This window comes from Tiliqua scincoides, chromosome 7, assembly GCF_035046505.1.
Source record: "Tiliqua scincoides isolate rTilSci1 chromosome 7, rTilSci1.hap2, whole genome shotgun sequence".
In the NCBI taxonomy this organism is placed as follows: domain Eukaryota; kingdom Metazoa; phylum Chordata; class Lepidosauria; order Squamata; family Scincidae; genus Tiliqua; species Tiliqua scincoides.
Genome location: NC_089827.1, coordinates 23,399,830 through 23,412,526, shown reverse-complemented (window position 1 = coordinate 23,412,526; position 12,697 = coordinate 23,399,830). Strand labels below are relative to the sequence as shown.

The following is a 12,697-nucleotide window of genomic DNA, read 5'->3' as shown; positions in this document are numbered from 1 at the left end:
CAGGAAAAGAAAACTGACATCTATCAGATGAGAACCTGGGTTTAAGGCAAAATAATCTTGGTTTACAGTTTAAGTAAGGATCTACCTAGCGTCAGTGGGCACTTCACAAAAAAGAATTCTCTTTGGATTTTTCCACCTCTTTAGCTTTTCATGATATTTTATCCGTGACTAGGCTTGCTCTATTAATGTTTTTCTACAATCTCAGCAGGAAAACAAAGACACAAACAAAATCCCTTCAGGGAGGATAGAAAAAAAAAGTTTGATGCTCTGAGACAACTTATGAGCCAGGCAACTGATTTCTTCGGTTCCTACTTTTCCTACTGTTGATGATGGCCTTCAACTTGCCATAGTCACCTCTCATCTTCTGGGAGTCTTCTGCCTGCTGCCCGAGCTGTCTTGTGTCTTTGCAGTATTGATTAATCATCTGCAGCTCTGCATGACTGAAAGCTCCAGCTAAGTCTTTTGAATGAAATGGCAAAGTCTGGAGTGAGCTGGCCCAGGTCCAGGGCGACCACTTTTCAGTCATGAAGGCCACCATGTGAGAATCCAGCACCTTGAAGTTGACCTTTGCTATCGTTTGCTTGAAGCTGTTTTCGGTCGCAATGCAGTGGTAAAGCCCTCGGTCAGCTTCCTGAACGGAGCGGATCAAGAGCCCTTGTTCAGTCGCAATGATTCTGTCATTGAGTTTGACCTAAAGGCAACACATTGCAAAAAATGAACAGTGAGTACCATAAGCATTCCACAAAACATTTATGGATAGACTTTCTTTTAAATGTTTCAATTTTTATGTAATATTTTCTATACCAGTCTATTTAATACCAAAATGTTATTCATCAATAATGTAATTATGTCTCAAAAAACCGTTTAGGTAATTTTCAATAAGAGATATAGCATAAACAAAATGTTTATGGGTGTAAACAAAAGGAGAAGCTTAAAACCTAAGAGTCTCAACCAAAACTTTAATATTATTAGGGCGCAATCCTAACCCACCTTCTAGCATCACAATAAGGGCAGTGCAACTCCAAGGTAAGGGAACAAACATTGCCTAACCTCCATGACTGCCCCCCAACTGCAGGATGCAGCACACACCCCATTGGCATAGCTATGCCAGTGCTGGAAAGTGGGTTAGGATTGCGCTCTTAATCGCTGATTTTGGCGTTATTTCATAGATCAACCTCTGTGGTCTGAAACTCATTGTTCTTTATGTGGTACTTCTGTACGTCGCAGTGAAAACTGACCAAGACAACGCCATAGGTTCCTCAGCTTTCTCAGTCGGGAATTTGGGTGCCAACCATCCAGGATTTGCCTGGAATTTCCAGGGATGGCTTAGAATCCCTCAGGAGTCTGCATCAGCTCCCTGGAGTCTAATAATAATAATATAATAATATACAGTATTTATATACTGCCTTTCTTGGTCTTTATTCAAGACTTTATTCAAGGCGGTTTACACAGGCAGGCTTATTAAATCCACGCAGGGATTTTTACAAATTGAAAGAAGGTTCTCTCTTTCAAGAACCACCACATTCAAGATGTTACACTCCGATCTGGTTTAACATTCAGGCCTCCATCCTCCCACGCTCCGAGCAGATGGAACAGCTCAGCTGCAGCTTGCCAGCTGCTTCAAGGTCGCACGGTGCGGGTGGCCTCGAACTGGCGACCTTGTGGATGTTAATCTTCAGGCAAATGGAGGCTCTACCCTCTAGACCAGACCTCCTGTCTACTGAAACAAGAGACTTATAAGGCCTCCAGGAATTTCAAACATTAAACTATGCTGCGAAAAAACTATCTAGGAATAACTTTAGAGTTGCCAACCACACTAGGAAGCCTGAAGCACAACTACATGCATATGAACTTAGTGAAGGGCACTGTCTAAAACTAGAGATCCACACACACTTGGAGCCTTGCAGTTCTGTTCTGTAAGATAAGCAAGCAGAAACTACTCTCTGACTTGTTTCCCTTTACTCAGTCCATTTGCCACTTACACAGTTAACTTGCAACTTTTGTGTTGTGTTGTGCAACAAGGACAAATGAACTTTTTCTTTAACAAGGGAAGCCTTCAGTCAGGCATCCAGTTCTGATGGACAGGGAAAATTTACTTTTGCTCACTTGGTTTACTCATCTATACTCTCATTTACTTGCTACATGCATGTTACTTTTGAGACTTACAAAGGGAGACTGGATTTTAAGGGGAAAAAATCTTACATGTATTGTGCTGAAGGTACCCTAACGCTGGATGACTTCAGTAATTATTTTGATGGACTTTCAGCAGCTAGCACAATTTTACAGTGCCGGAGTAGCTGTGCCAATGGGGCATACACTGCATCCTGTAGTGGGGAGGCAGTCACAGAGGCCTCCTCAAGGAATGGGAAGATTTGTTCCTTTATCTCTGGGCTGCACTGGGGCTGCACCGGTGCTGGAAAGCTGGATAGGATTGGGTCCACAGTAGCTTGTTTCATCTTCCAGAGCTATATCTGAGCAAGAATATCCATTAAGTAAATCCATATCTGATTCCTTCTCTTTCTCATTTCAAAGTGGGGAGGAGGGCTTTGCAAATGCTTTCTTTTATTCATATATGGGTATCATCGTTATCCTTACAATCGGAACATATTTTTTGCCGGCGGAGGCACTGTGCAAGATTTTTAAACAGAAATCATGTTCCTATTTGTTTCACTTAATGAAGACTGACTTCCTAGAAACAATTGCACTGCATAGAAGAGAGCTGAAACTTGAGAGCTTTGTGGAGCGCAGTAATGGAAAATGTGATTACACCACAGGCAGGAAAATTCTTGTTGCCATGAGTATTTTTAGTTCAGACTTAATTCCTTGCTCCAAAAGGTTCTGCATCCTCTTCTCTCCCTGCTCCTCAGACTTATCTCCTTTGTTGCACTCCTGAGTGTTTTGCCTGCTGTTCCGTTCTCAGACAGAATACCCCTTACAGCAATTCTTGTGCTTGCATATAGAGGGTGTGATCCATAGAGTTGCCAACTGTGACTTAAGTACAGTGGGCCCTTGGTATACACAGGGGGTCCATTCCATGACTTCCTGTGGAAACCAAATTCAAAGGGTAATGAAATCTATGGGGGGCCCACATATTGCCACAATTCATAACATGGGGCCTCCCCCACCTCAAAACACCTCAGACACAAATGGAAGCAGCTTCTGGGAGTTGCTAAGGCCCTCCAGCCATGGGTTTAGCACTGGGGAATAAGGAGGGCCCACTGTATTCCTACAGATTTTCTTTCACGACCTGACATAATGCCCTTAAAGTCAAGGAACACCTGTGAAAATGTATGGTAGTCACCTGGAGATTGATGCCAATTCCTGGGGACCCCAGTCAGGTTGGCAATTCAAGTCATTCAACCTCAATTTCAATAGGAAAAAAAAAAGCTGATGAATATCACTCTCATTTTGATTGCCAATTTTATCCTCTTCCAGCTGGAAAACCTTCTCAGGTTGATTATGATTTCGTCTACCACATTTCCTTTCTACTTTTGTTCTATGCCTGGCAAAGGGCCTGTGTGCTTCAGTTAGTGCCAGATATGGAACAGGGTAACTGCTGGATTTTATATTCTGAAAATGGAGGAACAGCCATTATTGTCTCTTCTTCTTCTCAAAAGCCCACAGTGCCAGTTGAGACTCTGCGTAGCACCTAATGGGGCCAATCCACATTGAGTCTGCTTAAATCATTCCATATTCTATTTTAGGATGGTTACAAATGGCTGGATTTTGTGACTTCGTATAAATCCCTGCCACCGCCACCCTTTTGCTTGGCTTAACTTTCAGCTTGCCAAATTATTCTGCAGAATGTGAAAACTTGCTTAATATTTTGCATTTATTTGGTTGGATCTCCTCTATGGAGAACTCGTGCAAGGAAAGCACCCTACAGGTAGACCACAGCTGCGATACAAGGACATCTGCAAGAGGGATCTGAAGGCCTTAGGAGTAGACCTCAACAAGTGGGAAACCTTGGCCTCTGAGTGGCCCACTTGGAGGCAGGCTGTGCAGCATGGCCTTTCCCAGTTTGAAGAGACACTTGGCCAACAGTCTGAGACTAAGAGGCAAAGAAGGAAGGCCCATAGCCAGGGAGACAGACCAGGGACAGACTGCACTTGCTCCCGGTGTGGAAGGGATTGTCACTCCCGAATCAGCCTTTTCAGCCACACTAGACGCTGTTCCAGAAGCACCATTCAGAGCACGATACTTTAGTCTTTCAAGACTGAAGGTTGCTAACTACTACTACTATTTGGTTGGTCATAAATAAATACCAGATTGTGGCACTAACTTTTTTTCTTAGCGGACCCACATGGCTGCCTATGCTTTCCCTCTCCCTCTGAAAAACTCAATGGGACTCAAAAGTGCTTAAAGTTGACTTCTGCCCAGAATTTTATTGTAAGGGAAATGTCTTCTCTGCTTTGCATCTGCTAGCCATCACATCTGAGCAATGCATTAAAGATGCATTCACTTCTATCAGATTAGTGGACCAACTTTAGCTGTGACTTTCAAATCTACAGCAGCTACGGGTCAAAAGTCATTGAACAACTTGGAGTTGCATATGAACAGAGCTGTCCTTGGTATTCTGAGACAAAATATTAATTCCAGAACCATCTCCACACCAAATGGCATAAAGTCACACTCCTGTCCTTGTGCTGGTTTACACACTTAGCAGAATATGTTCTCTGTAAACATATTGGTGGAGCATGAATTTTCATTCATCTCTACCAGAATTCACCTCAACACATATGTACAGTATATTCTTTCTTTTCTTTCTTTTGAAAGAGGATTGTGTGGATTGATTGTGGTATGTGCATAGTCTAGAGCATTCATTCTCAATGCGAGCCATATGGCTCCCTGGGGAGCCCTGGCAGATCTGAACGGGGCCACAGACTGGTATTCAATAATAAATAATTTTGTTTATCTGTTTGTGCTGAATCCTTGTTTGGGGGGGGGGGGCGAACCTGAAAAGGGCTCCTAAGGGACCATAGCCAAAAAGAAGTTTGAGAATGGCTGGTCTAGAGCACATATTATGCTGTTGGCATGTGAGTATTCATGTTTCCTCATCACATGTACAGAGGGCTCATTCTGAACTGTGAACTGGTCCTCTGCTGACTCATCTTGAAAGACTACTTGCACTTAGTTCCAGAGTACCCCACTTCTAAACCATGCTTTGAAAGGGTAAAACAACAATTTCTTCTGTGACTCTGAATTTACATTCTAAAGAATTTAGAGACTTGGTACTCCTAAGAGTTCACTGTATTGTAGTTTTCATGCAATACATTGGGACACAGGTAGGACTCTGAACCGCCTTGCTTTGTCTTTAATGTGAATACCAGCCCTAGCCATGATTACTAGGCTTCTAGACTTTGTATCCATTCTCTGTATACCAGTGCCTCTGGTGAAGACTACTCACCTCTTTCCTTCTGTCATTATCCTTCTGCAGCAACCACTTAACAGAGGCCTGTGGAGATTTAGGTGTACACTCAAGGAAAGTGGTGTTGTTCTTGACTCCATATTGGATGACCTCTGCTGTATTTCGATAAGCTGGGGAATGAAAGAGACCAGATGAGAGTTATTCTTTCTCCGGGCATGAAGAGGCATTACAGTGTTACTCAATGATCACAACTGAAACCAGGATTATCTCTGGCTAATAACATTCACAGGCAAGTAACGTGGGGCAAAGAGCTTATCCTGGAAACATTCTAAGGAAGTATTTTTTTTTTTTTCTGCAAATAGTAAGATATCACCAAACTGAGTAAGATTTCTATTTTCCCCAGTCTACCTATGCAGATGCTTTGGGTGGGGTATGTGCTTGTAATAGGAGAGGCTTACAGGATTGAATGATGACATTTACTAGACTATGGCTGCAATCCTAACCTCACTTTCCTAGGAGTAAGTCCCACTGAACACAATAGGACTTACTTCTGAGTAGATCTGGTTAGAATTGTGCCCTATACTTTAAACGTATACTAGTTATCTGAAAATGTGAATACAGAATTTGGCCCTGTACAGATTCGTTAATAGAGCAGTGCAGACATATAATTCCTCATCTCGGGAACATACTGTGGGTTTGTACACTCCTTCTTCCATTCTTGTGCATTAACATCTCTACTTCCTCTATGGTTTGTTTAGGCCTGGTGTAGTGTTGCATCTCTATTGGGGTTAGTTATTGTTAAAGCAAATCAGGATATGAAATCATTATTTCGGACTCTGGTTACAAGGGCATCCTGGTTCACTTTAACACAATTAACAGCAATGTAGATTTCATGGGAGACAGAAGAAGAAAAAGCACATGATCTTGTAGCATTTCCTGATCACTTAGCCACAATTAAGGGATAGACAACAATATGCCTAGACTGAGCCACCAAATTTAAGACGATGATACAATGCCACTGAAAATAACAAACAGAAACCGATGCTTTGAATTAGGCATGTTTACCTGGGGGAAGGTCCTTTTGAATACAATGGGACTTACTTCTAAGTAAGCATCCATGGGCTGTCTGATCACTTACTTCTGTTCTGTTCAGGGGCTAATATTGCAGAACATCACTCTTTCTCCACTACTGTGAAGGTGCGAGGGGGCATCATTTTTGCCCTGTCCCTCCTACAAAAAGGGCAACGGTGGGCAATATGGAGCACCTTGTTTGGTGTTTCATGCCAATAGGGTGGGTTTTGGGTAGTTCACTTTGTAGTAGTTCAGGGTGGGTTTGGGGTAGTTCAGAGGCCAGCAGTAGTATTAAGCAATCTTCAATGACTCTGTGAACAGAATGTTCATGGGAACCTACTGGTGTCTGCCACTCTATTTTTAACAGTTTTACTCATTAAAATCAAAATGCTATGTTCTTGTATAAGCTGAAAAACCGCATTCAAATATAAAATATGTTTTGCAATGGAAAAAAGACCCTAGGAGTTTAAAAATAAAACGGAATTAGTTTTAAATTTAAAAAAAAAAACTTTGCAGTGTTTCAAAAATTTGTCAAGATTACCACTGTGTCCCAGCAGAGTAAGCTCTAGAACAGGGCTGCCCAAACCCCAGCCCCCGGGCCACTTGTGGCCCGTGGGGGGCCCCAATCCAGCCCCCCAGGGAGCCCCCCATCTCCAATGGGCGCTCGGCCTGCTGGAGACCTGCTGGAGACCCACTAGAGCCCTCGCTGGCCCAACGCGACTGCTCTTTGCAGCGACAGCGAAGAAAAAGTTGAGCACTCACAGGAGAGCAGGAGCCCCGCCCATCCACATCCCTCCCATTAGGTTGGGGAGGCTACAGCTGAGTCCAGGTGTCGGATGGGGGTGAGAAGTCCTGGGTCTGTTTGCCCTGCTGTTTGGTTTGGGGGGGGCGGGAGTCGGCACTGAGGAGGGACAGGAAACTGTGAGTCTATTTGTGCTGCTTGCATGTGCTGGGGGGCAGCGCTGCAAGGGAGAAATCGCGAGATGTTTGAATGCCGCTGGAGAGCATGTCTACTCGGCAGTAAATCCCAGCAGACTCAGTGGGGTTTACTCCCAGGAAAGTGTGGATCCGATTGGGCTGTGTGCTTGGGGTTGGGGCTGGCACTGCAGGGGAGAAGTCTCCGGGATGTTTGAATGCTGCTGGAGTATGCAGCAGCAATGTAGACATCAGCAGTAAGTCCCACAGAGTCAGTGGGGCTTACTCCCAGGAAAGTGTGGGTTGATTGGGCTGTGAGTGCTCGGTTTTGGAGGTGGGCGCTGCAGGCGAGAACTCATGGGATGTTTGAATGGGGAGGAAACCTACTGCTTTTGCTTGTTGGGCTTGCTGGCAGAGAGGGAGGAAGACGGGGGTCTGTTTGTGAAGGGGGAAATACACAAAGCTCTCTGCCTGCTTCTAAGTTTGTTTGGTGCTCGGTGCAGGCTGGGGGAGGGGGGACTGAGAGAAGGAGACAGGCAGCTCCCTTCTCTGTGTGAATGAGGAGAAACAAACTCCTGTCCTGAGGGGGAAGCTGCCCACCAGATCCCTGAATGATAGTGTTCCTTTGCTGCTGCTTGTTGCCAGGATGGGGGAGAGAGAGTGAGTAAAGACATGCTCCTGCATGGGGAGGGGGAAGGAGCCCATGCTGACTCCTCTTAAGTTTGTTCTGTACTTTTCCCTAGGAAGAGGTGCGTTATATGTGTCAGGAATTATTTTAACAAACCCCCCTTTTCTGGATCTCATGTGTATTATAAATAAGCTCAGTAAAATTAGTTCATTCATATAAGTACTGTCTCTAATATATTAATTTATGTAAATTTATTCAAATTTGAAATATATATTTCCCTGCCCGCCCTGACACAGAGAGATGATGTGGCCCTCCTGCCAAAAACTTTGGACACCTCTGCTCTAGAATTTGGAAGCCCTTCAGCAAGGTAGCCAAAGTGGCCCCCCCTCGATCACAAAAGGTGGTGCACTCAAATTGAGAATGATGGCACTATTGAGGTGCCTGAAAATGCATGGAATGACTTTGCCATCCTTTGGAATGCTTCTTGATACTTGTAATAGAAATAACTAAATGTGTGCCAACTTCCTTCTACTTAAGTCATACTGTCAAGAGTTTTGCTGCACAGACACTTCTGAAGCAGTGTTTCCCAAGCTGTCGGTCAGGATCCACAAGTGGGTTGCAAGCTGATTTTTAGTAGGTCATGGAAAGTTTTTGAAACATTTTAAAAAACAACATTGTGAGTACTCTTCACTGGCATATCTAGAGGGGGTCAAAAGGGACAAATGCCCCAGGCGCCAACCCTCCAGGGGCACCTCCTCGAGCCTCCCCCCCACTGCCGCCTGTCTGCTTTTTTCTTTAAAGGGAGAGAAGCCAGCAGCTCTGCTGGCTTCTGTCCAATCCAATCTAATTCAATAATCTTTATTGGCTCCTGTCCCTTTAAGAAAAGCTTCCTCCTGACAGAGGAGGGGCGCCCAGGAGCACTCCTGGAGAGGCAGCAAGAAGCTGCCTCTCCAGCAGCAATTCAGCACCAGACTGGGCTGCCCCCCACCTCCTCCTTTATAGGAGGAGAGGGCGGGGCACCCTAGAGCATCAGCATGACTCCTGTCGCACTGACGCTCTGGCCTGGGCACCCCTGCCCTCTCGCTGCCTCCAGAGAGGCCTCCGGAAGTGAGAGGGCGGCCTGTAGGCTTCCCGGGCCCCGATGGAAGCTTCTGCGCCGCTTGTAAGCAGTGAGGGCAAGGTCTTATTTTGAGTGGTCTGGGGCTGTGGGAAGCAGTGCCCCAGACAGGCGGGCTTCCAGCAGCCCCAAACCACTCCAATGGAGAACTCCACACCGCTTGTAAGTGGCATGGAAGGCTCCATCGGGGCTTGGCTGCTTCCTTCGTTTCCCCTTTTTTCCAAAGGGGGAACGGAGGAGGTAGCTGCACGGAAGTCAGTGCGGTGACGATAACTTCACTGCAATTACTTCCAGGTCACAGGTGGGGGGGCAAGGAGTATGGGGGGGTGGAAAACTGGGGGTTGCCCCAGGACCAGGAGCCAGGACCCCTAGGTATGCCACTGGTACTCTTGCCTGGTTTACAGAAGAAAATCATTCGCTGGAATGCTAACCTGTGGTATGAGGTTACAACTTCATTTAATGCAACATGACAATACAACTTCATTCCCCAAATTAAAATGTCACATTTTCCAATTTTCTCTAGTAATTGGAGTGCAGTAGGTCATGTCTGAACCCAGTTTTGGCCTTTTGTCTGGCCTGGAAGTCCCTAACAGCATATCCTGCTCCTCAGGTCAGCATTCAGGGTACCCTGGAATGACTGGACAGGTTTGGGAGAACAGTCCTTGAATTCCATTTAGCAAAGAATCTAGCAAATGTCTACACACATGCTATATGTAAGGTCTCTAACAACCTCAGGAGCACAGAACCCCAATTATTAATTAGTAATTTAATAAATTAATAATTTATTAATTATTATTAATAAATAAAACATTTCTTTCTAGATCTCCTTTTTGTGTGTAGTGGGTTATGATAGATTGTTGTTTTAAAAAGTGGGTCCTGGTGCTAAAAGGTTTGGGAAGCACTGTTCTAGAGTTGTAGATATGTTAATTTGAGGTTGCATGGCAAATGAGTCGGATGACCCCATTGTTTTGGTGCATGGCACAGTCTAGGCCAGCCACTTCCAACCAACCACTGTGCTGTGGCACATTGGCATACCACAAGTGGTACACAGGTGTGCCATAGGAATTTGTGGAAGGTCATTTATTAGTAGGACCAATAGGGGTTGTGAGCCCCCCACTGGCAGCATTGTGTGCCTTGACAACTGTCAAAAACCTGATGGTGTGCCTTGACAATTTTAGTGCCTTATCAATATGCCTTGAGATGAAAAACATTGAAAATTGCTGGTCTAGATTGAAAAACAATAGCATTTACACTCCCAAGTGGTCATTCTGTATGGGTTTGTGATGCTTTCTTAAGCTGCTTATATAGGTACAGCTATATTTGTTTTTAAATATATTTCTAAAAAGCGATCTACTCTAAATTCCTCAAAAAAACCCACAAAGCACACAAAAAGGAAAGAAAGAATGTTAAAAATACATGGGTGCTATACTATTCTTACCAGTAAACCACATGGATGACATGATTCACTCAAAAGAAAGACCACATGTTTTTATAACCCAGCCACTGCTCAGTTCAAAAGTACCTTTTAGGTTAAATCCTCGGCATTGAGTCATAGGGTTTCCATGCCTCACATCTTGTCTCCGACTTCTCCTAAAACATTGAAGAGATCAGGAAAGGTGACAATTGCCACAACTGTATTAAAGTAGCCAATTGAAAAGTAAGCTTGCGAAATACAATCCCTGAAACCTGTAGAAGAAACCAGCATTTAACTAAAATCATCAGGACTTCAAATAGATCAGAATGGAATACATTGCCCTATATCAGAAAGAGTGAACATAATCTGAATGCCACCCAAATACCTTGCATCAGATAATCCCTATACTCTCAATATTCATAGATTTGTCCAACATGTTGCATTTAGAGGGGAAATAGGTCAGACAACAGACCTTTACACACATTGAGTTTTGCCACTCTTCCACTTTCATCCTTGGGATCTGAACAGTGGCTGTGGAGTATTTACTGATGCTTTCTTTATAAATGCTGAATTTCTGAGCAAAATAGATTTCTTTTTGCGTGAGACCATTTCCAACACTCTGTCTGCAAACAATATACCCCCAAGTTTGGTTGCTGCCATTGTGACTTTTGCAGCTCTTGGAGATAGCTGTATCATCAGTATGTTTTAATTCCAACCCCCTCTTATATGTCTCAGTTGTCTCCTTTTTTAAGTTGTTAATAGGAAATGTTCAATGGGTGTAAAACTATACACATATGGGATACAGACAAATGAAATGAAAGGAAATGTTCAATGGGTGTAAAACTATACAAATATGGGATACAGACAAAAACAGCATCCTCCTCCCACAATATGGGTGAAACAAGCACTTGATGCCACCACATTTTGTATATCATCTCAAGATGCCATCACAATGTGTATTGTGGAGATGGGACCAGAGCTCAGTGATACAGCGTGGGCTTTGCATGGAGAAGCTTGCGGGTTCAGTCCTGTACATCTCCAGATAAAGCTAGGAAAGATCCTTGCCTGAAATCCCAGAGAGCCACTGTCAGTCTAGATCAGGGGTGTCCAAACTTTTTGGCAGGAGGGCCACATCATCTCTCTGACACTATGTCAGGGGCCGAATTAATTTACATTTCAAATTTGAATAAATTTACATAAATGAATATATTAGAGATGGAACTTGTATGAATGAATGAAGGTCTTGCAATAGCTCAAGGCCTATAAAAATCCTTGCACAAAGCAAGGCTAGCCTTTCCTTCACTGCCACTGCTACATCACAGATGTGAAACAGCAAGCAGTGGAGGGAACCCTTGTCCCACAGTTCATGCGAGAGGTCAAACAGTCATCTTCACATTGAGAGCAGTTGTGTCAGGCCAGCATGGGCTCCAGCAAGTCTCTGGAGGGCCAGATGCTCATTGGAGATTGGGGGCTCCCTGCAGGCCAGATTGTGAGTCCCTGAGGGCCACAAGTGGCCCCCGGGCCGGGGTTTGGGCACCCCTGGTCTAGATAGTGCAGAATTAGATGGACCCATGATCTGCCTCAGTATAAGGCTGTTCACTCATTTTCCTGTCAGTAGCATCCAGTGACAGCAGTGGACAACAAAGAGCGATGGTTGAGATAAGCATTCCTCAACACTGCAGGAGGAGGACTTGGCATGAGAATGGGATTTTTAGCTGCAACCCAATATCCTCTGTAGTGTTGTAGCCACGCAATATCCCAGATCAGAACCAGTTTTGCTTGTCATAGACATTAAGTGCAATATAATCCACTTTTGCATTAATTTAAGAGTTATGGTTTGGAGAAGTGGAACTTAAGATGACTGAAAGCAGCCAAACAAGCAAATATATTTCCTGAGCCCCACATCTGTGGACGAGAACATTGCAAAGTCACTGGATATTCTGTAAATTGGATATTACCTAGGATTGACCCAAGATATTTTTGTTTCCTCAAGCGATTGTGTCACACAATCCACACAAATGTGCCATGTAAGCAGCCTCTTCCACTTGCCATCATTCTGGGCAGCTATGGCAAAGTGCTGGTGGCCCCACCCACTTGCCATCACTGCCCAGAATGGCTCCAACAGTGAGTGTGTTGTGGTGCCCTCAATACCTTTCTCAGCACCCCCCTGTAGCTACACCACCA

At 44.3% G+C, this 12,697-nt stretch overlaps 1 protein-coding gene across 1 annotated transcript in view; it reads right to left on the bottom strand.

Annotated features, from left to right (window-relative positions):
• Positions 1 to 277: 277 nt before the first annotated feature.
• SEMA3C (semaphorin 3C) overlaps positions 278 to 12,697 on the bottom strand; it is a 159,385-nt gene continuing 146,965 nt past the window's right edge. Inside the window, exons 15-17 of the mRNA XM_066633126.1 lie at positions 10,622 to 10,689; positions 5,408 to 5,538; positions 278 to 691 (exon numbers count right to left, since the gene is read on the bottom strand). Of these exons, the coding sequence (XP_066489223.1) occupies positions 278 to 691; positions 5,408 to 5,538; positions 10,622 to 10,689 (613 nt within the window). The remainder of the gene's footprint in view (positions 692 to 5,407; positions 5,539 to 10,621; positions 10,690 to 12,697) is intronic.